General features: G+C 40.6%; 1 protein-coding gene across 6 annotated transcripts; it reads right to left on the reverse strand.

Annotated features, from left to right (window-relative positions):
* Positions 1 to 696: 696 nt before the first annotated feature.
* On the reverse strand, positions 697 to 15,506 carry SLC16A14 (solute carrier family 16 member 14). Of its 6 annotated transcripts, none has more exons than XM_021536969.3 (6): positions 15,116 to 15,506; positions 10,787 to 10,928; positions 9,940 to 10,238; positions 8,970 to 9,113; positions 4,480 to 5,472; positions 697 to 2,990 (listed from the first exon to the last, which is right to left on the reverse strand). In XM_021536969.3, the coding sequence occupies exons 3-6, from the start codon at positions 10,199 to 10,201 to the stop codon at positions 2,842 to 2,844; spliced, it is 1,548 nt and encodes a 515-aa protein (XP_021392644.1). In that variant the 5' UTR covers positions 10,202 to 10,238; positions 10,787 to 10,928; positions 15,116 to 15,506; the 3' UTR covers positions 697 to 2,841. The 6 variants fall into 6 exon arrangements, with proteins under 6 accessions (XP_021392644.1, XP_021392643.1, XP_021392641.1 ...); XM_021536968.3 differs by having other exon boundaries at positions 10,787 to 10,980; XM_021536966.3 differs by having other exon boundaries at positions 10,787 to 11,013.
* Between the last annotated feature and the right edge of the window lie 6,616 nt (positions 15,507 to 22,122).

Genomic DNA, 22,122 nt, shown 5'->3' on the forward strand with positions numbered 1-22,122 from the left:
CAGAACAAAAAATTAACTGAATAAAGATGCACGTTCCATTGAAGCAACTGTTATAAGGCGTGGCTGTTTATTAGGTCAGACACATGGATTTTTCTTCTTTATTACAGAAAACAGACTTTTCAAGGATTGAAAGAGGAAAACCAAAATATGTCTTACCAGGAGCAACATGTAAATATTACAGTGTTTAATAGGATGGGCATCCTGAAATTGTGTTTTAATTAGCATCATAGCAGTTACTGCAATAGAACAGGTTGTAGCTACTTTGTATTTCTTTCTTCTGATTTCTCTGTTTCGTATCTATGCTACAGGTACTCCATGACTTATAGCAGACACTGTGGCATTGTCATTTATAGAGGCTGATTAATACATCATTTACAATTGACTAGATTTAGGAACCAAGTATTAAACCAGTGATTTCAGTATTTGGATATAATAGTATCATATTTGAAGCGTGTAAAGAAAGAGTTTAAAAAATTTTAACATGCCAAGTACTAAATTTAAATTTTATAAATTGATGAAAAACTATGAATGCAGTGTTCTTGTATAATTATGTTTCTTTATAAACCAGTACTTTAATACTTAAATATTCACTGATTTAGATTGGGGTTTTTTTTTGTTCTAGAACTATATATCAATATGCTGGAAACATTCAGTGATTGTTGATCTTCAGGTAAAAGAAGCCATAAGCCATATATATTCCTTCCTCTTTGCGATTATTTATTTTTAGGATAATAACAAATACAAATTTTACTATGTGCATAAAATACTATACTAAATAAATGAACAGAAAGTATATTTTTGGGTAATATAAGTTTATTCCCAATATATGGCCCTGTAAGAGCCTCTATAGAAAGATCTATTGCAGATATCACAAGTGAACAACATATTTTTTATTACTGTAATATGCAAATAACATTGCTTTTGACAAAAGACAAAATGAAGATCTATATATGAAGGATACATATCTTTCAACAAAGAAGGCAAATGAAGGAAATCATCACTACAATATATATTTCACCAGTAAAAGATATCTCTGTTCAAATGAGCCATCAGCAGCATTCCCACCAAGAAGACATTTAATCTGTAACAAAGAACTGATCTGAACATTTGCATGCACATTTTCTCCAAGAACAAAAGCTGATTTTAGGAAGTTACTGTGTGTTCACACTGTGTGTTGCAGTTCAGTGCCACCTCAGTTGTCTTACGTGAATTTTAAAGGCCATACATAACTACCCTATATGACTGCACTGATGTAAATCTTAAAGTAATTCAGGGTTTCTTAAGGTTATATTTTTTAACTTGGCTCATTTCAGTGATCTTTAAGGAATACTTTAAATTATGTCCCTGACAACAGGTGTAAAAGTGCAACACTAAGAAGCTGGTGAATTGCAATATAGACCAATGCACATTCAGAACATTTTGTTACCCAGCCTTGCAGCTATAAAGAAGATAAGAATATTGATATTGTTGCATACTGAACTGCTTCCTAATACTTCTTCAATATAATTGAATAGTTTCAATTGCTTTTTAAGGAATTTCAGCAGCACATAGAAATATTAAACTAAGAACCTGATTTGTCATGCAAAGAACTTTCATAAAGCTAAGAGGATGAAAACTTACAGTGGTTCTTGTTTGATAGGAAAATTAGCATCAAACTCACCTCTCAAAGCTGAAAAAAATATGCCCTCAACCACCATACATCACCTTCTGCACTGGTTACCAGACCCTTAATGTTAAGAAAATTTATTTGAATATTTTAAATGCTCTTTAGCTATTCCATGTTCTGCAGTATCTAATTTTCTAGTAAATAAATTTCTCAAACATGATGAATCTTAGTCAGTTCATGGTGTACATTACAAGAAGCAACATGACTGTTCATATGTAACAGAGTTTGTGAACAATTAAATTAAATTAAATTATAATAAAATTTAGTGTGCTGTAGTAGAGTTCATTCCCATGGAAAGAGTCAGTGGCAATTATTAAATTCTACACTAACTCTAATTAGGTAAAGGGGCGAAAGAACTCAGACTGTTTCTGGAAACATTTTCCAGTCACAATGATAGTTTCCATATGTTTCCTGTTTCTGCATTTATGGGTTTTTTACTTCAGGTGCATTAAGTATTACAGCATTAAAATGCAACCTATGTATTGAGGATGGCTGCTTTAGATGCAGTTGATACTGTAAAAAAATAAAATTAAAAATCATTGAAGTAGAATCACAGAATATACTGGGTTAGGAGGGACCTATTGACTCCAACTGAATCATTTCAGAAATATACGAGAACTTTTCTTTAGATCTGCATCACAGAAATAGTAATTTTAGTGCACTGAATTAATGGACTAATGGAATTATTATAGTAGCATTTCTACAGTACTTGACTAGCTAGGCAAGTAACACAATCATTTTCTAAAACCCAGTAACTAATCTTTCATCAGAGTGAATACATAGTAGAAAGGACTTCTATAAATCATTCATGTCCTGACCAAATTCTCTCATAGGACTAGTGTAAATCAGAGTAACTGCACTGCAGTCAGTGGATTTTCACCAATGGTTAATGGTGAAATATTAAAAGAGAAGAAAAGGTAAGTGTTCTTAGCATTGTTCTAATATTGAAATACTAGCAGTGTGCTTTTAATCGCTGTATTTGGTAGTTCTAAAGTAAAATATCTTAAATAATTTTAAAAGGTAATTTTCAATAATTTATAAGCCTTATGGAGCACATTTGCTTTTCACTTAAGTGCAGCTAAATGGGTTGGTTCTATAAGAAAAACATCTCCATACTGTCACACAAGAGAAAGACAAAACCAAAAAAGTTCTGTAAAAAAATTCTGGAATTTGTTCTATACTTGTGCTTCTTCTGTAGATTTTTCTCTTGACTGTTTCTTTTGAATACAAGGTTGTATAAGTAAAAAAATTATTCCCACCATGTATAGCAATCCAGCTATGTAAAAAGAAAAATCATATTTTTGTGTGATGTCATAGATCCAACCTGGAAAATAAGGACAGAATATGTTTGTTACAAAGTTTGCCAAAAAGGTACATTTCCTAAGAAAATACAAAAAATACTTCACACTTGTTTAATAACATTTCTGTCAAATCCACAGATGCTTTTTGGAAAAACACTATTTTTCAAAGAAGATATCACAGGTTTAATTTTAAAATCAACACTTTAAATCCCAAACCAATTAGTTCTTCCTCCCTATCACTGCCTCTGTAAAATGTCCAGTACTGGGTATTTCAAATGCTGTGCCTTGTGCAAGCAAACACATTCCCCATAGCTGTCTCCAAGCCCCACATACCACTAGAAGACTGTTCAAGAGATACAATCTCAATACTGCAATGACTCTCATTCCAGCCTCAATTCCTTTGCAAAAGCACATTAAAATTACTTATTCATTACTTTGGGAAGGTTTGAGAACCCAAATGAGCAAAACTCCCTCACTCCCTGCTGGCTGCATTGCGATGCAATATCAGAAGCTCTCTTTACATCAGTTACTTGCATCCAATTTGCTTCCTAACCAAAGACCAAATACAGAGACAGGTTTAGCAGAGTAAAACTGCTGCTTTCAAGGGGCACTGAGTGAGCTTTCTTCTCGCTCATGTTGCTCACCCAGTGGTGGGGAGAGAAAGGGCTCTCACTTTCCTGGGCTGCTCATGCTGCTGCTGGTTTCCCTTCAGCCTGGAGCTGCCCCTGGCTGACAAGGCCATGACTCCCAAGATTTCTCACAGCTTTCTTCTCAGCAGCACTCTGTAAAAGAGAGCTGGAGTCTGATGTAGTACTGACAATCAGTACCCGTAGCTCTTCTGTACTCCCCTACCTCTTTCTATGAGGAAATTTATAATGAATGTCTGTTTAAACCTAAGTAACTCTAGGGATAGTAGACATACACGTCTCCCTTCTGCTGGGGATGGCAGTAGAGGTTATGAGCACTGCAGTCCCCAAAGTAGGTCAGCTTCTGGCTGAAGGAAGGCAAAGCAAAGTTAGTTAAATCAACACATCAGCTGGTAGTTTGGAGTGTGGACACCCAAACACACAGCACAGTCCTTGGGGTAATACTGTGATACAAACAGCTGCCTACCCTGACAACTAATTACCATTTCTTCATGTGGGTAAAGGAATGAGGATGTATAGTGCATATAGTATACAAAACAAAAAAAAAAAAATAGGTTACACCTTTCTCATTAAAAAAAAAAGTGTATGATAACTATTTTAAGGAAACATAAAAATTGTAAGGATAGGTTGTAATAGATTTGGGGATATGTCCAAGAACTGTAATTTGCAAAGTGAGGGTAGTGAGCTGGAACCCAGCAGATGTGACCTGTAAATCTGTACAATGTAAAGCTCGATGTTATGCCCATTCTGGAGCAGCTGTGATTATGTTAACTACACATGCTCATAGCATAAGAAAGTTTAATAATATAGAGAGTCACACAGTCATTACACAAACATCAGTTGGTTAGCAACTTGAACTTTTTACCTGCAAAGGGTGGTCCAAACAAAGCAGATATTCCATTGGCACAAATGATGATGCCATAGGCATTTGCAAGGTGTTTAGTTCCAACTAAATCTTCAGTCACAACAGGCATTAGAGAAAAATAGCCACTAGAAAATCCTATTAGAGCACAAACCACAGCCAGGCCAATGTATGTCTGCATTAGTGGCAAAGTAAGAATGCAGGTGACCAGGGTAAAGTTAGCCATGAGGAAGACATTCCATGTGCTGATACACGGGAGATCAGAGATGATTCCAAGGATCACTTTACCAAAAATATGAACAATGGCTATAATGGATGTCAAAGGAAATACATTGTCCTGCCTAGATAAGTTGTACTGCTTGACTATTTCTGGAAGGTGAATAAAGGGAATGACAAAGCTGCTATAGGCAAACAAAGCCCAAATGATAAAGGCCACGAATACTCTATTGGTAAACAGTGATGCAGCTCCAAAGTAGCTGGAGTACCAGAGTGCAAAGCCCTTCCTGACTGTAACTGTCAGCTGGCTCACTGTCTTAAAGAGGCGCAGTCCATACATACTCCTTCCACTTCCAGATTTACCTCCAATTTCTGTGTGCTGCACACTGCCAAGCACTTCTTCATTTGCTGCCTCTTCTTTTTTCTCTGGTTCTTCACCAAGGACTCCATTAGATTTTATAGTCTCGGTCGAATGGGACAGAGCTTTTGCCTGATTTTCTTCACTTTCATTTCTCACCATGTATTTTTCACGGAGGTCTTTGGGAGACAGTGGTCTCATAAGTGCCCCACAGACACAAAGGTTCAGGGAGATGGCCCCCTGGATGAACATGGCATTCCTCCACCCAAATTCAGTGCAGAGGTACTTCAGTAAGGCAGTCATTAGGAAAGCTCCAAACCCCGTACCTGTGGTACTGAGCCCTTGTGCAAGTGCTCTTCTGTTCTGAAAATACTGCCCTACCATGACCACTGCAGGCAGATAAACCATGCCACTTCCAATGCCTATAAAAAAATAAAATAAATCTGAGCTTGTTGCCAACAATGTAAAAAGCAGTGAAAAAAATCAGTTTTATTCCTAACTTTCGTGTAAGCATAGTAGTAACACCAATAATAAATATTCAATTCTGATGTTAGCTTTCATTTCTGTCTTGTAGTGTTTTCCAAAACCTGCACTACTCATTCCAGTGAGAATGCAATACTGATATTTATTGCTGGAAAAACTAAACACACAGAATATAAAACCTTTATCTCAGGTCAGCATGACAATACTGAAAAGTTATAAGTGTCCCACAACCAGTGACAGTTACTATGGGAACAAACATAGACACAGCCTATTTTGAAATATCTGCAATTATAATACCCACATCTGATGGTATCAGTGACCAGAACTGCTTAGTGAGCACATCTTGTTGCTTTCACCTAAGTTCCCCAGCAATGAAGATTCACACAGAGTCCCTGTCCTTGTTCCGTAACTGTGGAGCCACTGTGACTGTGACATGTATTTGAGGAGTCAGCACATGGGGTTCGTGCATGGTGGGACCTCAGGTGGCTTCCAGGTTGGTTCTCTTTGGGCAGTCCAGAGAGGGCCACACAGTAGCTGCTCAGTCTTACACGGCAGATCTCTAAATCTACTGAAAACTCTTCACCTGTAGTTAAAAACCAGGCTGGGTATACTCATGGCATATACTTCAAGCAGAAAGCAATGAGCTGTGCAAACACATCATTAGAGGTAACAGTTTGGCACTTTTTCTCACAGCCAATTCTTCATAGAGGGATTTGGATTGGAACAGGTATATGAAGAAAATGCTTCCCAACTCACTGTGATTGTAATTCAGAAGAGTTTTGTGACTTAGAAGTTTTCCTAAATAGGTGCTAACATAGCTGCATGCAGCTGCAGCATGATCTAGCTGCATCTAGGCCAGAGAAAGCCGTGATTCTAGAAAAGCATGAAAAAAGCCCTTCAACATCACAGCAGTGACCCTGGCCAGAGCTGACCCATTTTGCTTGTTAGAAGCATTTCTTTCCTAGGAAATACACGGATGGGCTTTTATTTCTGGGCTTTTATTTTGCACCAGTGTTGCTCCCCACGCCCAGCCACAGGCTCGGGGAGGCCTCTCTGCCCCGCTCCTGGATTCGCAGGGAGCCGGCTGCGAGGGGCTGCGGGTGGAAGATGAGGCTGGGATCGCAGGGATGAACTGAAGGCAGCAGCCATGAGCAGGCCCACAAGCACAGCGCGGAGGCCCTGAGGTGGCCATTGCAATGGAAAAGCAGCTTTCCAGGAGCAGCCATGAGAACAGGGAGAGACTTCCCTGGGTGGGCCGGGACTGAGGGGATGGGACTGAGCGGGCAGGGCTGAGGGTCAGTGAGAGATCCTGAGGCAGGGCACAGGGAGCAGAGGTCTCGTGGAGCTGGGAGGAACCTCTCAGGCATCTCTACACTGTTCTTCTGGACAGTTACTCCTGCAACATCTCGCTTCTCCATATCACATAAAAATTTGTCTCTTATTTTCTCCCCCACTCCTCCCCACCCCAGAAAATATGGTTTTCACCCCTCCCTAATTTCTCTATTGAAACTCTGCCATTTATTGTTTTGTGCTCTTTCAGAAAAGCAGCAGGGGCTGAAGAAGAACTTTGTAGATTCCTGGCTGCTTGATTATATTCAACATATATGAAAACAGAAATTCTGAAAAAGGCAGGATACCTTCTGTGATCAGGGTTCTTTGTTCAGGAATTTACAACATTACTGAAATCTATGGTATGGTGGTATAAAGGGTCATCAGAGTGATCTTTGCTAAGCTGAGTATTTCTCCATCCAAAAAGCTGGATAAAATTTTATGTCTAGAAATTCTGTAGATTTCTATGAAATTCTATGAAAGGACAGTTTAAGAGAATGCAGAGTACTGAAGCTATTACTGGTATTGCAAACAGTCCCTATTTTCCATAATGTTGCCTGCTGGCAAATGCAACATAGACAGTGCTTCATTTGCAAACAACTGTTATCTGTGGGGTGAGTAACGTTTCAAAGCCCCTTGAACTGCTCAGTGTTGTTCAGATAGTAATTAAAGCCCAAATTCTGCATTTCTTACATGGATAACTTTCACCTTCTTGTTTCATATCTATTAACAGTATCTATTTTCAGAAATGAGCAGCAAACAAAATGGAGTAGTGCTTTAAGTACTTAATACTGGGTTTCTCTGCATAACTTACTTCATATAACTGAATTTTTTCACAAGAAACATTGCTAGAAACTGAACATTCAGGCACTAAGGATCTGTTGGTTTTGAAAGAAGATGCCTAAACCCACATAATTTTTGTATTTTGATTGGGCTGTTGCACATGTCAAAAGGTTTTCTAGACATCTAATTTCATTAAAATGACAAAACATTACTTCAGTCATTTTAATTTTGAAAATAGTAGCAATATTAGTTGCTCTAAGTGGTTGTTGATACAATATGAATAACCATTATTAGGAACTGCATATGAAATACAGCCCCATGTATTATCCTAAGCGAGGCTGGGATAGGGTTAATTTGCTTCCTAGCAGCTCACCTGGTGCTGTGTTTTTGACTTGTGACCCAATCCCTGCTGCTAACCACAGACATGGTTTAGCTGTTGCTGGACAGTGCTTACACAGCATCAATTCCTTTTCTGTTTCTCACCCACTGTGAGTGGCAGAGCACCAGAAGCTGGGAGGAGATGCAGTGGGACAGGGGACCCCAGCTGACTGAAGGGACATCCCACACCAGGAGATGCTGTACTCAGCAATAAAACAGGAGGAAGGGAGGAGGAAGGGAGGATGCTTGGAGTTGTGGCAATGTCTTCCCAGGTAATAGTTACACAGGACCAAGCCCTGCTTTACTGGAAACAGCTGAGTGCCTGCCTGCCCGTGGGAAGTAGTGGATTAATTCCTTATCTTTGTTTTACTTATGCATTCAGCTTTTGCTTTATCTACCAAACTCTCTTTACCTTATTTTTACCTTTCTGATTCTTTCCCCATCCCACTGTGGGAGAGTGAGTGAGGAGCTGTGTACAGCTTAGCTGCCTACTAGCTGTAACACACTTCACCCTTTAAAATGGGTTTTGAAACAGTGCTGAATTATCACAATCCAGTATTTTATTAATGTGGAGCAACTTCTGGAGAAAACATTTGTTATTCTTTCCTGTGACATGGAGAGGAGTTAGCTAGATAGATATTAAATTAATCTTTTAAGTTTTACTTGTCAGAATTTGGGTTACAGTAACTTCCCTAATTAAAAATGTCCTCAATGTATTCATTTAGGTGAAACTGATAGAACTACGTGGCAAATTTAAACAACAACAGAAGTCACTGGGCCTAATCCACTGAGTAAATAAGTTTCCTAAAAAGATAACATGCTGTAAAAAGTGTGAAAGTGAGCTGGAATAACTTTACAGTCTACCTTCCTTATTTACTCACTCAAATAAGCTTCAAAGGAATCTAAAATAATTTAAAGAACCTTCAAACATTAGTGCAGCTCTCACCAGCTGTCACTCCAAAGGTGAGGAAGAGGTAGTGCACATTTGAGGCATAGGCACTCAGTATCCAACCCAGGGCATTCAGTATCCCTCCAATTATGGCTGTCGTGCGGCACCCACACATGCTGATGAATAAACCAATAAAAGGACCTGTTAAAAAACATGAAAGAACTTATAAACTATTTATTTAATTCTTTATGCTCTAATGATTTTTCGCCTTAAGTTTCTTAATGTTTTAAATAAAATGTTAAAACATCAGACAACTCATGCAATTCAGTTTATTTCTAATATTACTTCTTAAAATAATGGAAAGAGAAATACAACCAAGTGATAAAATACTTAACAAATACCTGCAAGACCTACAATCAAAGCTGCCCCATGAAGAAGGGACAATTTAAAGAGAGAAATAAGCTGAAACACTTGTTCCCAATGCTGATGCTGTGTGAGCGTCAGACTTTTTCACAAGTAACCAGAAGTTAAGCATTTTATCTTGTTTTCAGTAGAATAATTTAGGCGGATATAAACATAACTTTTTCAGTCTTCATTTAGGGAGTCATACAGTGTGTATGTACATATATACACAAACATTTCCTCCAGATACTATTTTGGGTTGATTCAACTACAACTAAAAAAATACATTTTCATTCAGCTGCCAAACTGAAATATAAACTGTGTGAATTCAACATTTTCTCCTCACACACAGAGCATGGTGAGGACTCCAAGTTTCACAGATCATGTTTCCCTAAATCTAGTCAGACCTGGAAGTCACAGGCTTCCTTTCCTGCTCATGCAGTCTTCTGGGCTGTCTTCCCTATCATCTTCCCTCTTATTCTCTTTCTCCACCTACATTGTAAAATTTGTCCTGGTGACTTTAAAAAGTCAGCTTGGGTCAACCATAGGAAAATACTTTATGGATGAATGACAAACATATTCTAAAAATATATATAGTTTCAAAATATGTGATGCTGGCACATACCTACAATAAGCGTGATTCCCATGCTGAGGGAGCTAACCCACGCTGTTAAGCCACGACTTTGATTAAACTCTTCAAGCCATTCCATGTTGAGTATTCCAAGGGCCATTTGGGAACCCATGATGAGAATGTGCACAAGGAAAGAGGAAAGTACAATCATCCAAGCCCATCCTCCATCGATGTTTGGATTAGGCTTAATTGGCTTATTTCCAACTTTTGAGTCATCTCCAAAATCATATCCAATATCCTCTCGACTAGCATACATTTTCTCCACAGGATTCTGAAACAAATGCAGTAAATACCTAAAAATACATACAAAATATTCACATTTTGTGGTTTGGTTATGGTAAATGCCATAAATTACTATCATATTTCACCACCATAGTTAGTGCAGTTGTAGTCAATCCTGTGACTTCCTTGTTTAAATGTAAAATGCTTAGAAAATGGTCCAATTAATTTAGTTCTTTGTGTAACTTTTTATCATGGCTGTCTATGCAGGAGTATTTACAGGCTGACAGTAGGCTGCATTATTTCCATTATTATATGTCGCTATAGGACACGTGAAAGCACAACGCGGGCCACCTGCTATTTGCAAGGTAAAGAAGGTTTATTTTCTGACTCCAACTTTTATACTTTTCCAAAGGTGACAGTGGATTGGAGAGTGAATGGGCCACCTCTCCAAAGACATTGGACAAACCACTAGTTTATCAAGTTTCTCCACCCCCATGAAGGAATGCAAAACAATACACTGTTTATAGAAATTGTGTGGGAAAGTTTTCTAACAGAATGTAAACTCAGAAAGCTTTAGAAAATCTTAAGAATTGGGGCGACAATTATATATTTTACTTACTTTTAGGTGGCTGAGAGCCCTCACTCTTCATGGGTTGACTGTAGTCACAAAAAAGATTGGTCTCTCTCTCAATCTTACTTCTCTGTGTCACCTTCTGCTGTCCCAGTAAGATGATGTGCCTTTGTGTTCAAGCTCAGAAAGCCTGGAGTGAAGAAGTGAAGTCCTGAAGCAGCAGGTAGATGAAGTTACCACATCTTTTCAGAGGAAACCAGTTTGGGGATGTAGTTCTTCCTTAGCAGTGGAAGAACAAGAATGAAGACAGCAAAAGATAAGGAATTCAGATTCTTAATTTTCAAAATGTTTTGCTTACATAAATCACAACGAGGCAATTGTTACAGCTTCTCTGGAAAGCTTTTTAATAGAGTCAATATGACAACAGTTTGTTATTATGTGTTCAGTTTCCATAGTACTAATCCTTATAATCCTAGTAAAAATAAAGAATTCTTCCAAGTCAATGTCAATGCCTATCAAAATCAAACTGAGTGACAGTTACATGCACAGGTGTAGATAGGTCACATTAACTTAGTTTGATTACTTTGATTTATTCTGTTGTTACTTTAAGTGAAGATTGCAACACAAGGTAAAAATAATGTCAAAACCACTTTTAATTGATTACCAGTCAAGATGCATAATCCAGTCTTTCCTCCATCTAATTTCTGCTGCAACAGATTCAAATCTTATCCAACTGTGGAGCACCACATAGGTTTCCATGGAGACTAGAAATGCAATGCTACGAATTACCAGAGATGGTAATTTCTTACCTTCTTTTCTTCTCCAGAGAAATTAAAAAGAAACATTGGCTTCACAACAGTGGAAAGGGAAAAAAGTTATCAAAAATTGTTTTTAAAAGCTCCTTATGTCTCCTGTGATCTCTCAGAATGTGTGCCTCTGGGCCAGCTCCTCACTGCTGCAAACAGGCAGTGAACAGATAAAACCAGATTCTGTACCAACTCAAAATTTGTCTTTTAATACGTGAGTACATTTTACTTCTCAAGTACTACCTTTACTAGCTTTCCAAACTGTTTTACTTTTTTTTCTTATTGCTAGATAAAACACAGAGAAGGCCCTGGGGCATTCCACAGTAATCCATATCTGGAGTCAGAGCTGGCCAGCCCAGTGAACACCTGTTGATACGTGCAGCCCGTCCAACCTGGCTGCTGCCTAAGTTCCCTTTCTACTCAAGTGCCACCTGAGCCTTCCTGGCAGTGCAGGTTATCATATGTAACTAATGAGCGTGTAGGTTCTTCTGAGCGTGCACTGATCTGCCTCATAAGTGAGCTGCAGCTAAAATATGTTGCACTCTTGGTAGTAAATCTTTCACAGATGGATGTTCTACAGTGACTAAGTTGTCATTAGCCCTAACTTGGCCATGGGAGATATGGATGATACAGTGAGGAAGAACAAGAACTGTGCACATTTAACACTTGCTGCACAGACAGATAAGCTGGGATCAATTGATGAGCTGCCAGTGGAAACAGAGACTGAAATGCCTTCCAGGCTGTTCCTTTCCAAACTGGGAAACAGAGAATGGGGATAGTGCTTAGAGGTCCTTCTAGAGGTCCTGCAGGGTGTTAGAGGCAGGACAAGCAGCAGGGGAACAAGTCAGAGCCATGCAGTGGTACAGGCTGGTATTTTTTGACCATAAAAGGACAGCCTGGTCACAATTATTGAATTATATTATTAATTAAAGAGGACAGCCTTAGTCATAATTATATCTCACCCTTCCTCTGCAAAAGATCGATCTTAAAGATGACATTTCAAACCTTTCCTAATAATGTCCTTGGAGCCAGATCCTCTGTTGCTGTAGGTTACAGGACTACTTACAGAGGATTCAGCCCACTCACAAGGCAGAGAGACTAGGTGCAAAAAGGTGATAAACACAGTGAATAATCATGCTAATGGGAAATAATAAGAGGCAGAATGAAGGAAAATCACAAGCTGTTGCACATGCTCTGCATAAGATTAATGAAAATGTATGAGGGATATTACAGTGTATCTTAGATAAAGGAATACAAAATTATGTAACTGGAGATTCAGAGTCAAGATTAAATGTAAAGCCTCACCTTTCTCTCTTATACTTTTGACTGGTTTTGTGCACACCTGAATCCTGAATACAAAAAATTTCTTCTTTGGACAGGAAATAGGCACATCTTTTACATATTTTAAATTATTTGAAGCTAAATAATTGATATTGAGCTGCAAAGTTATGACACTCCTCTTTGCAGTGCTGACAGAACTAGCTCAGATTGAGTAGATGCAAGTTAATGTCATGCTTGTATCAACCCCCACAAATCTTCAGAAAATGCATATATTTTCCATTTGAACTGAATTCTTGCTTATTATTACTTTTGTGCTATTAACTTTTCACTACGGTGAACAAGTTGAGAGTAAATACACTCAAAAGCAGAGGAGGTCATCTCCAATAACTGCACAAACTCTTGGTCTCTGGATAAAGGATTGGATGCCTGGATCCCCTCCCCAGGACAGCCTGATCATCCCATGGCCTGTTGCACCCAGGAGAAAGGCACATACCTGCCTTCAACATTCTTCAAAGCACTGCCAAGAACAGGCTCATGAAAGGCAGAGGAGCCAAATGTACTCTTTGCAATTGTGAAATCCTAGAGAAACTAAAGTGAAAATGACAGCAGCTGATGAAGCCAGTCAGCTTCCCCAACAAGCAAGACAGGGAAAGACCCACTCACAGTAACAGTGTTTGAGTACAGCCCCTCAAAAATAATTTGATTTAAAGGCAGGGGAATCTGGATTCTCATCTGGTCACCTGTAAAAAAATGAGATTATTTTTTTTTCCAGAAAAGCTTTTTAGACTATATACACACAAAGTATGCAGAGCTCTTAGAAAAAATGGCCCAAGCATTAGTGCCTGCAAAGATGCTGAGCTTTTTTGAAAACCTGACTCATGAGCTATTTTAGGGACAAATGCAGGTGCTGTAATAAGACCAAAGTTAGCAGCAAAACACCCAAGTTCCATGTACCGTCAGTGGAGCTATGGCTCTCTAGCTCGTAGCTCAACTAGATCACTGCAAAACATCTGCTCTTGCTATAAAAAGTCCATACAATGAATAATTTACATATATTTGGTCAGCTACCTCCAACATTTGGCTGCCTTAGTGTTAAAAATTATAGAATAAAATTGTACTTTAAAGAGAGTTCCAATGGATAACTCATAAATCTATTATAACTAGTAATGAGTTTTATTTTGTAATATTCCCAGTCAACATGCCACATGTAATGATTTGGTTGCTGAAGGCATAAAGAGGAAACATTGCTAAAAACATGGTTTATTTTGGTTGTCATATGTTCCAGTAGTCTGACTTCACCTTGCTAACATGCTGAGCACTTCAGCTGTCAGCAAGTTCACGGAGATGTGGACACCGGCCACCTCTGTCAGTCAGAGCCCCGGTGCATAAAAATGCATGCCCAGAAAGGAACACAGAATCAGGGAAATTCAATGCTTAAAAGGCTAAATTAATTGCCAGGATCACAAGTTTGCATAAAGTCGGCAGCAGCTCCGTTTCCAGCCCGGGGGCGCTGCCCTGCTGCCCCTCCCTGCGGGATGTTTCCCTGCTCAGGCGGCGTCCCCGAGACCCCTCGGTGCTGCTGTGCCCGGTGTGACCCACGCGTGGTGCCCCGTCCGCGGGCACCGCAGAACTGGCTTGGACAGCGGACAGTTTTCTCCCCTCGGTCCCAAGGGCGTGGGCAGCTCGCATCAGGCGTGCACCTCTATTTTGTACAGGCTTACAGCCTGTTTCGGGAGCAGCCCGAAGGCAGGGGATGTACTTATTTCTCCCAAGAGAACAGCTTTGGGAGCTTCACACGCGATACCTTCCCGGCACTCCAGCTCGGTCCACCTGTGCGAAGCAGAGCCGGGGCGGGGACGGCCGCCACGGCCGGGCCGCGGGGCTGCCGCGGGGACGGCTCAGCAGCGGCGGTCCCGCCGCCCGGGGCCGGGCCGGGGCCGCGGGCTCGCCCGGGGCTGTGGCGGGGCCGGGCCGGGGGCGGCGATCCGGAGGCGCCGCGGCCGCGGCACCGCCCGCCCGCCGAGCACAAAGGATGACCGCGAGTTACCCCGCTGCGGCAGCCGCGCTCCCGCTCCGCCGCGCCTCCGAGGGGCCGCGGGCCCCGGGAGCTCCGCGCCGGGACAGCCCGGGAGAACCCGGGACAGCACAGCCCCGCACAGCCCCGCACAGCCCCGCACAGCCCCGCACAGCCCGGCGCGCCTCTGCCGCAGGCGGCGCGGCCGCTCCGCGTTCCCCTCCCGCTCCGCTGCCGCTGCCGTGTGGTGGCTCCCGGTCCTCCCGAGGTACTCACCGCGTCGATTTCCACCAACGCCGCCGTCCCTGAGCGCCTTGGCACCGAGTCCCGCTGCCAGCCCGACCCGCGGCGCCGCTCCGCGCCCGGGACCCCGGCGGCTGCCGCGGGCTCCGCTGTCCACCTGCGCCCGGCTCCGCTCAGCGCCCGCGCCGGCTCAGCCTCGCCCTGCTCACCGCCCTGGGGCTTATTTTCCACAGGAGTGTGGCACCGCTCTGGGGCCTCCTGCTCCCCAGGCAGCTCGTCCTCTGCACCGCCGTGTCTCCATTCTCTGCAATTTCAAATCTCCACGCTCTTTCATTCCTGCGATACCGGCTAATTCTGGTTTGGCGGAGCAGATTTGCAATCTTCTCACATGCACACTCTTGTGGCTGAACGAAGTTTATTGCTGCACAGGTTATGGCCGGAAATTTACATCCCAGAGAGCTGGAGGATATGATCCAATAAAATCAGCCACTATCGAGATTTTAACGGCCATTGAATGTGTTGATTTCAGCGTGGCTGGTTGAATTTATGTATCCAAACTACCCTGACAATGCAGTTTGGGAAGTTTCACTGTATGGTACCTTATTTGCACTATAAATAATTTCAAAAATGTTCCACCCTTTTTACATTACTTTTTCAGAGCAGTATCTGCTCCTCAGTTGGATCTTTCTAAGTAACCTGACTAATGAGGTTTACATTCTGCAATTTGTTGCTCTATTTGCAATGAATATACCCAGGCTAAGGTATATTCCCTTATGCCACCACACATAACTTTCATTCTCAGAGATTCTTGATGTCCTAGCAGTGCACTGAGTAGTAGAAATTAAGGCTGTTCAAGAAAATATAAGAAATATCTTGAGAGAAGACAAAATGAGGAGAGGCCAACAGGAATGTTTTGTGTTACACATACTGCCTACGTGCAAAACGTGGCCCAGAATCTGTTAGAGAAGAAATGGTCAGAAGAGGGTTAAAAATATTCATTTGGGGCTTTTGAAATACTTTTTTCTGCATTTTTGCTTGACTCTTTCCTCCATCTACTGATAAATGCAAGTCTGAACTGTTTTTTTCATTAAAAATGTGCTGATCCATTATGGATCTAGTTTATCAAATATATGAATATGAAACACTTCTATCTGGGTTGGGTTTGAGTGTGTGGCAGACTATGAACCATTGCTAGGATTTCAATCTTTACATAAAATTTACACTACCTTGTATTGTAGTCTTCAAAAAGAAATCCTTTTACAGAATAAATAACTAGATTAGGATTAGTGTCAGAGACTTGTGATTAAGTTTATTTGTCTTCTTCATAAACAAAACTAGATTTCCATTTAAAAAGACTGTGATAGTTCCTTGCAATATGTGTCATTCTACAGTACACATGTTCCCTGATGATTTCATCTTTTACAATAATACCTTGCCCAACAGTGTATCCCAGAATTTAATTCATAATTTGACATTAGCTTTTTGACCGGAGTCTAGTTTCTTAAAAGGCTTAATGCTAGGGGCTTGGCACTTGAAATTTGCTGTTTATCAACTAGTGTTATTACTCAAGCTTGAGACACATACTCTTGGATTTATTAATTATCTAACATGCTAACATCCTTTATTAAGTCTGCTGCAGAAACAGATTTGACTGGATGTCAACCCAGTGCCTCCAGTACCTGAGTGCCACCTATGTGCCTAAATCCTTATGCCAACAGAGATTTGATCTGATGGAGAAATCACTCAGCTGTGTCATACTGCTTCAGCAGTTTTGGTTCTTACACCACAGTGATTCTGGGCTATTGTTTTGGATTTATGTTGTTCCTTGGGAAGACAAATGTGTAAATTGTAACCACTAAACTGTGCATGTCTAATAGCAAGAATAGAAATTATGTTCAGTAAGGAAAAAAGTCAATTTTGTAAGAATGGAGAGGACAATCCTATGGTATCAGAAAAAGTCTGCTGTTTTTAGCTAAGAATAAGGTGCCTGATCCAGTAAAATAAGAGGTAAACAAAGTGTGACAGACTCTGCTGCCTTAGAAATCTCTACTGTGTAAAATGCTTGGATGGCAAGCAGAGTAACCCCAACTGACAAGGAAGGATGTTTTACTAGTCCCTTAAACATAAAGGTAATTAGATGTCATAATATAACTTAGAGGGAAAGAGGAATGGAGGGAGAGAGGGAAGAAGGCAGAAGTAGGAAGAGCTGATAATTCAATTTCCTTTACTATCTGGGGGTCACCGGGCAGCATAGTCCCAGAAGCGGTGGTTGGAAGGAATCTCTGGGATCCATCCTGTCCAGCCTTCCAATTGAAGCAGGACTGTGACCTGTAGTGTTGCATGTCAGTCATGGCCTTGCTTAAGCTGCCCTTGAATACCTTCAAGGATAGAGACTGGCCAGCCTTTCTGGGCAGTATGTTCCTGTCTAGCACCAGCCATGCACAATCACATGCATCCTGTCACAACTCCAAGGACTCAGATTGTGACTTTTCCTTCTGGTTTTGCCATTTGCTACTACTGAGAAGAGTCCAGCTCAATAATCTTTGCCATTCCCCTTCGAGTAGTTTCAGGTTGTTGTCATATATCCCTTTATTTTCTTCTCTGCCAGGCAAACCTAGCCAAATTTATTCTAAATCTCTTCACAAGTTGTATATGATAGGCCATTTACCATCTCATCAGCCCTCTGGATGTCCCTCTCCTGTTTCTTTACATCCTTCTTGAACTAGGGAACCCCAAACTGGACACATTATCCCAGATGTGGACTCACTGTCACTAAATAAGGAGGGATAATAATCTCCATTCTTCTGCTGTCCGTGCTCCCTTCCTAATGTAGCTCAGGTGGTGGTTCACTTTATTCACAGTGAAAACACCCTGCTGGCTCATGTTCAGTTTAGCATCCACTGTGACCCCACATGCTCTTCAGCTGCTGCTCTGGCAGCTTGCACTGGTTCCTGGCACTATTCGACCACATGTGTTCCCATTGCACTCCTCATTTCACTTTGTAAGGTTTCTCTTGCCTCAGTTTTTACGTTTCCCAAAGATCCAACTGGATCTCCACTATTTGATTTGGAAATCACCCCTTCTAAGTTAGTATTATCTGAAAATCTGCTGCAGGTGCATCCTATATAATTATTCAAGCTAAAATCAAGGTAATGAACAATTCTGGCACCAGTATTGACCCTGCGTGTTCTGCTTGTACTGGTCACTAACTAAACACCCCATTGATTCCTATTCTTCAAGCCCAGGATTCCATGCAGTTTTAACCCATCTCACAGTTCATTCATTCAGACCATACTCTTCAGCTTCAACCACTGCTTAATCCCCTATGCTCAAAAGGGTAGCTGTGCTGTAGATCTCATAGACCATTCAGCCCTCTGGAAATGCGTACTTATACAAATATAAAGTGATATTTATCTTCCCAGCACTTTTCCTCTACTATTGCTGTAGTGCTGATCACTCCTCCCTAAAGCTCTCATTAAGCTGACACCCTGCTTCTCATGAAGTCACAGTGCTGTAGTGATTGATGAGGAAGGAAAGGTTTGAAATAGGAGCTTGGTTGCTGCAGCACCAAGATACAGAACAGAAAAAGAAATCCTTTTCCCAGTTTTGTTGAACCACTGAACCTTTAACCAGTACAAAGTATCACCAAATGACCCGGCCAATTCTTCATTACACAAGTTGCTGTTAAAAGAAAGATAATTTATGGTATTTACAGATTTTGCCTCCTCTTTCTTCCATAAGCTTCTTCGGGTGATAGAAGAATTCTGTATATTTTTAAGGGCATGCTACATTGGTGCTGGGTAAAAAGGCAAAAAGGAAAGAAACCTAATATTATCATTTGGCATAGAGACTGCACAGTAGTACAAATATCTTACAACACCTTAAAAGCTTGTGCCCTCTCTTCATTTTGGTGGGTCCAGACTCCCAAACAGAAATTATGCATATTTTCTTCTTTTCCCACTGCCTGTCTGCAGAGAATCCTTGGTCTCTTTGGTGGATTCAACCCCAAAACAACATTATCAAACAATACTCAGAGCAAGTATGAACATTTTCAGTAATTCCCCTGCCTACTCCCATGATAGCTGCAGAGTCTTACTCAAATGGGAAAGAATGAACTAATTTGCTATCTTCAAGTTCACCCAATAGTGAGGATAGGCCATGGGAATGGAATTCAAAAGTAGAGGAAAAAGCAACATTTTTATCATTGCTGGCATGGAGATTTCTTTCTGGAGAATAACTACTTGTCTTTTCTCTCTTCTCTCTCCAAGAGCGGATGAATTACATCAGCTACAGATATAGAAGGTCCTGTTCAACTTCCTTAGATCCTTTAGGAGGACAGTGCAGAATCATAGAATGGTTTGTGTTGCAAAGGACCTTAGAGGTCATGTAGTTTCAAACCCCCTCCTGTGGTTAGAAACACCATTCACTAGACTGAGTTGCTCAAAGCCCCATCCAGCCTTTCTTGAGCATTCAGGGATGATGCAGCCACAGCCTTTCTGGGCAACCTCTGCCCGTGCCTCACCACCCTCAGGGAAGAATTTCTTTGCACCATTTAATCTAAGGCTACTCTCTTTCAATTAAGTTGTGTAAAAAACACTCTGTGTATGTGGTGAAAAATGTGAGTTTCCTGGACTGTATTAAAAGAACCAAAGAATGTTTCTCAGCAGCTAGGGATGCTGCAGAGTAGTAACAGTCCTGCCTCAGAGTGGAGAGGCTATTTTATCAGTGACTTGTCAAGATTCATATTAGAAGTTCTCACAGCAAAATTGAGTATTGCCTCACATGAGAGGTTGGAGGCTCATCCTTCCACAATAAGTGCAGCAAGAATGAAGGGAGGAAGTGAGCAGTTACAGGATACTGAGTTGCAGAAGTCTAAAGAGCTGGCAGGGTACATTGTATGGGTAGGAGTATGTATGGTGACTGCTGCTTCAGAACTGAACTGCTGCCACCCACACACTTTTAAGTTCTTCAGTGGCAGCAGCACCAGCAAACCTACATTTCCACATTATAGATAAAGACATCCACAGGAAAATGTTTGTTCTGCAACTCATTATAGTTATTTCCCTAATTCAGAAAGTCACAGCACAGGAGGAATGACACTCGCTCACAAAACAAAAGAAGAGGCGATAAAACAGTCCCTTTATGTGGTGTTATTTAACTTCAGCTTTCTACTTTAGCAATCGAAGTCGCATATTGAGAAGGAAGATAAACTATCTTATCAGGAAAAATCCTAACTGCAATTGTAACTAACATGTTTTGCACATGGTGATATCTCGCTTTTCTGGTTTAAAACGTGTGAGCTTAAGGGTGTGGTTGCAGCTGGCTGAACATCTGAAGTACCGTGAGGACAGAGAGCTTGGGGCCTCCAACATGACTCACACTGGCACTGCAGTCACTTCCTCTGGGTCAGACTTGGGCATGTAAGAGATCTCAGAGAATGCAATGCATGAGTTGGTTGTGGGTTGCAAATATACCAAATTAACTGCAAATTCCTGCAAGGTCAAATTAGCACTGAACTAGTAAATATAAATTAAAGTATTTATTTCAGTGGTACCAAAGCTATCTTTGACTTTATGGAATTCAAATCACAGTGTTAATCTGTGTGCAGTAGCTTTCTAAATTTTTCCTCTTGAAATGTTTTACTATAGTGGGTATGAACTGAATGTTTTGCATGTGTCTAGTGCAAACCAATAAATTTGGGGTTGCTGCAGATTACACATAAAGTTTAGAATATATAACTTTGTTCTGTAGTTTTCTTCATGCTTATCTTGACAGACATTTTGGTAAAAATGTCTTCTGATTTCTAAACATTTTAAAAACATAATACAAAACAGCATTTGTTCTTTGTAAATATTGAATTTTTCTGAGATTAATTTGAACTGTGTTATCTTCCTTTCTGTTTCTATTTGCTGTAGCACCACTGTCATAGTATTACATTCTTTATAAACAGTTTGTGAAATATCGAAAATTTCATTAAATCCTAACACAACATTTTAATAGCTTGATTTGGGTAAAATCCCAAAGTAGCATATTTCCAGAAAATGTATTTTTTAAACACCAGAACAGCAATGGTGTTCCAATTCATGAGAACAGAGCAGGTAAACACTGATTAGAGACAGAAGGAGACACATACACTGTCGTCCATTGAATTGAAAGCTGTAAATGTTTCAGCCAAGTTACAGCAGGTGACTTCCTCAGCTCACAGCTAAGTTGCAGTGTGCCATTAGTGGCTCATATCTCATAAGGTCATCTGCAGCAGTACCTGAACCAGGGATTCTCACATTGTGTGAAGCTGCCAGGGTGTGCTGAGTGTTCTGCTGCTGTCCTGCTCTCCACAGCTGCATGTGCTGTTTTGGAGAGCTGGAGTGTGACTGATCTCTATTAGGCCAAAAAATCCCAGAGATCCTGCAACAGAGATCTCTGTGACAACTCAGCCAGAGCTGTTTGTACAAAAGCTGCCATTATGTGTCTAAGATAGAGCCATTCCTTCCTTCTCAGTAAGTGTTCCCATATCATTTGCCTGTTTCACTGGGGTTTTTTCAATCTCTCCATAGTGCTCATACTGTCAATAACTACAATTTTCCTTAAACAGAGAAAGAGAAAATGAATGTATTATTAACCTGCCTCTAGTTCCTTAGAAAACTTAAATAAATATAAACAGGACTGCAGAATAGAAATATATTTAATGGGATTTTTTTATCTGTGAGCATTTTATAAACTTCAGAATTAAATTCAAACATTGTTTTACAGTCTGGTTTGTGCTTCCTTGTTAAGTTTTTGATGTTCTTGAACCATAAACAGAGGCCTTCCTTTGAAATCTATATGAACACAAACCAAACAGTTGTTGCCTTGTGCTTAGTTTGTCCATGTCACAGTATATAAAGAAATATTTACAACTTTTCAAGGTCACTTAAACTTCCAGTGCTAGATTATTACTTTGACAATTGACATATTAACCATTCCCAGCCTTTCTTCTGTACTCTTTCTGCAGTGGATTTTAAATGAAAGTAGCATTTCAGCTTTTGATTACATGGCTGTCC

The sequence above is a fragment of the Lonchura striata genome, chromosome 10 (assembly GCF_046129695.1).
Source record: "Lonchura striata isolate bLonStr1 chromosome 10, bLonStr1.mat, whole genome shotgun sequence".
Lineage (NCBI taxonomy): Eukaryota > Metazoa > Chordata > Aves > Passeriformes > Estrildidae > Lonchura > Lonchura striata.